Source organism: Neltuma alba, unplaced genomic scaffold (assembly GCF_004799145.2).
Source record: "Neltuma alba isolate B1F8T4 unplaced genomic scaffold, ASM479914v2 tig00011729_pilon, whole genome shotgun sequence".
In the NCBI taxonomy this organism is placed as follows: domain Eukaryota; kingdom Viridiplantae; phylum Streptophyta; class Magnoliopsida; order Fabales; family Fabaceae; genus Neltuma; species Neltuma alba.
In genome coordinates this window covers 226,085-228,492 of record NW_021636357.1, presented here as the reverse complement: position 1 = coordinate 228,492, position 2,408 = coordinate 226,085, and the positions used below count along the sequence as shown (strand labels likewise).

The 2,408-nt window shown below is 41.3% G+C and overlaps 1 protein-coding gene across 1 annotated transcript; it reads right to left on the bottom strand.

The window, feature by feature from the left end:
• Nucleotides 1-1,190: 1,190 nt before the first annotated feature.
• On the bottom strand, nucleotides 1,191-1,809 carry LOC114717267 (glycine-rich protein 23-like). The gene has a single exon (XM_028902364.1). It carries the CDS (start codon nucleotides 1,786-1,788, stop codon nucleotides 1,441-1,443), a length of 348 nt encoding a protein of 115 aa, XP_028758197.1. The 5' UTR covers nucleotides 1,789-1,809; the 3' UTR covers nucleotides 1,191-1,440.
• Between the last annotated feature and the right edge of the window lie 599 nt (nucleotides 1,810-2,408).

Genomic DNA, 2,408 nt, shown 5'->3' with positions numbered 1-2,408 from the left:
AAATTAAAAGTCATATTTTAGGACCACCTGCTAAATACGCAGACCACAGAGATCAGTGCCCCGTCTCTAAAGCCATGCTTGTTTTCCCATCAATTCAAATAATTAACTGCATAGAGTATGTGTTAATATTAGATTTTTGTTTCTTCCAAGAGAAATATCTGTTATAAGTTTTTGGGTCTTCAATGCCCGCCAATAATGTTTAGTTTAACCTACTAAGCTTGAATATAAGAAAGTGTTTGGATAAAAACCAAACAATAGTTTTAGAAGTGCTTTTACGGTTTACAAAGTAAATATATGGAGGAATTTATCTCCTTTTGTAGAAAAAGGTTTCTGAATCTATAGTTTCGAAGTTGTCGAACATCCCCTAATTATATATTGAACTAACTCGTAGAGAAACGTCGAGTAGTAGACAATTTAAGCTTAAAGGAGATCAACAGAAATGGCTTGAGGATGATGGGGTGGATGTTGATGGATGGATCAACGGGCATAAATGCCACAACGATGAACACTTATTAATTGATCTCAGGGGAAGTGCATGCAGTCCAATCCCAACAGGGAGCATCAACCAACGCCGGGATTCGCTTTCGCCATCCATAAGAGGACCACCCTATTTTATATATACATTCAACATCATCATTTATTCTTCATGGCGAATTCAATTCAAAACCCCGCCTACCTAGCTATATACATAATACATCTATGCTATATATTCAGCATGAATAAACGATAACTTCGGTAACTTCTTCAGTTAATTAATTTCAGTTGCCTCAACATTTCATTTAATTTAATTCGAAAATCTTAATATATAGCCTGCTGCCATGAATGCACGAGACACGCGTATCGTTGTGATTTCTCTCCTGTTACTGGCCTGTGCAGATTTAAAAATAAATAAATATTAACATTAATATTATTGAATGCATATTTATATTTATTAACATGTATTTATATACGTTGCAGACCTTTTCACATTTCAGCAGAAAGGAAGCCCCCCGACGTTTGTTTCCGGTAAACCAACTTTCCGTTTATCCTCATGAAAAGATTGCTTATTCGATAATTAGCACGTTGAAGCATAGTCGCCGGTCGATGTTTCATGATGAGGATTGAATACATATACGAAACGCAAGAGAGCGATATATAAGAGTGTGTGTGTGTGTGTTATTAAACTAGTAGTATTAATTAATAACTTGCAAAGGCCGCTTTTGTGCTCAACCAAAGAAACATATATAGATGAGAGCTTACAAGTAATGACCCAGAGACGAAAGTGGACGCTACAAAGTAATGAAATATAACTATCCTCACTCGACAAACCCTAACGATGTCCTTCAACGACATTAAACAACGTAACACAACCGTTATTTTCTGAACCGAAAATTATAAAGTCGTAAGAGGCTAAGATAAGAGACTGATGAGAGCAAACATGAAACCATATTCTCCACTCTCTCAAGGGTAAGGAACGACACCGGTGCCGCCACCAGCTCCGCCTCCAACCCCACCGCCCACACCACCACCAGCACCTCCTAAACCCCCAGCTCCGGCTCCACCGAGTCCGCCCAGTCCGCCAAATCCTCCCAAGCCTGAGCCCCCGCCGAGACCACCGCCAAAACCACCACCAACTCCGGCTCCGGCTCCTCCAAAAGGCAGCCCGTTGCTGCCTAGTCCCGAATATCCACCAACGCCGCCGTAGGTGAGGAAGTTCTTCTGGTCCTTGAGGCCAGAGTCGCTGGGCACTGTTCTGGCACTAGCGGCCACAGCCAGAGCAAGAACCAACAAGATACACCACCTAGCCATCTCTCTGCTTCTCTTTCTGTCACTCACGCAGTACGTAGCCCTAGCTCAGTGACAGTGATGAACAAAGAGCGTGAGGCCCTGCTGTTTTATAAGGGGAAAATTTAAAGGATGGTGAGGAGGCAGTTGGGCATATTCAATGAATATTTAATGTTTCACCCCACAGAAGTGGCAACAGTAAAAACCATACCAACACGCTAACCTAACAATTCACAGGAAGTTAATGGGCACTGGGTTAAGGATTAATGAATTAATCAAACCTTCCTGGTTCCATTTTGAAATGGTAACTGACAGGTGCATTGTGACCATTGGGGTCAATCTCTCTCTCTTTCTCGGTTAACAACAATGCGCGTGCTTGCTAGGCTGTAAATTAGCCGTAGCCGTAGACTGGATCCGTTTCAGAAACTTTTGGGCCAGAAAACAATTTTTCATACATGAGGGTTCACTTTGTTACCCACGTTACTTATAAAGCCCAGGCCCATACTGATGAAAATAGAAGCAAACAGTGTGAGCAAGGGGAAGCAACAAAAATGCACAAAATGCACGAGCGGGCTGAGTCTAATAAAAGAGGTTAGTCTCATACAACGTGATAAATCAAGATTTGAATTATTATTAGAAGATAT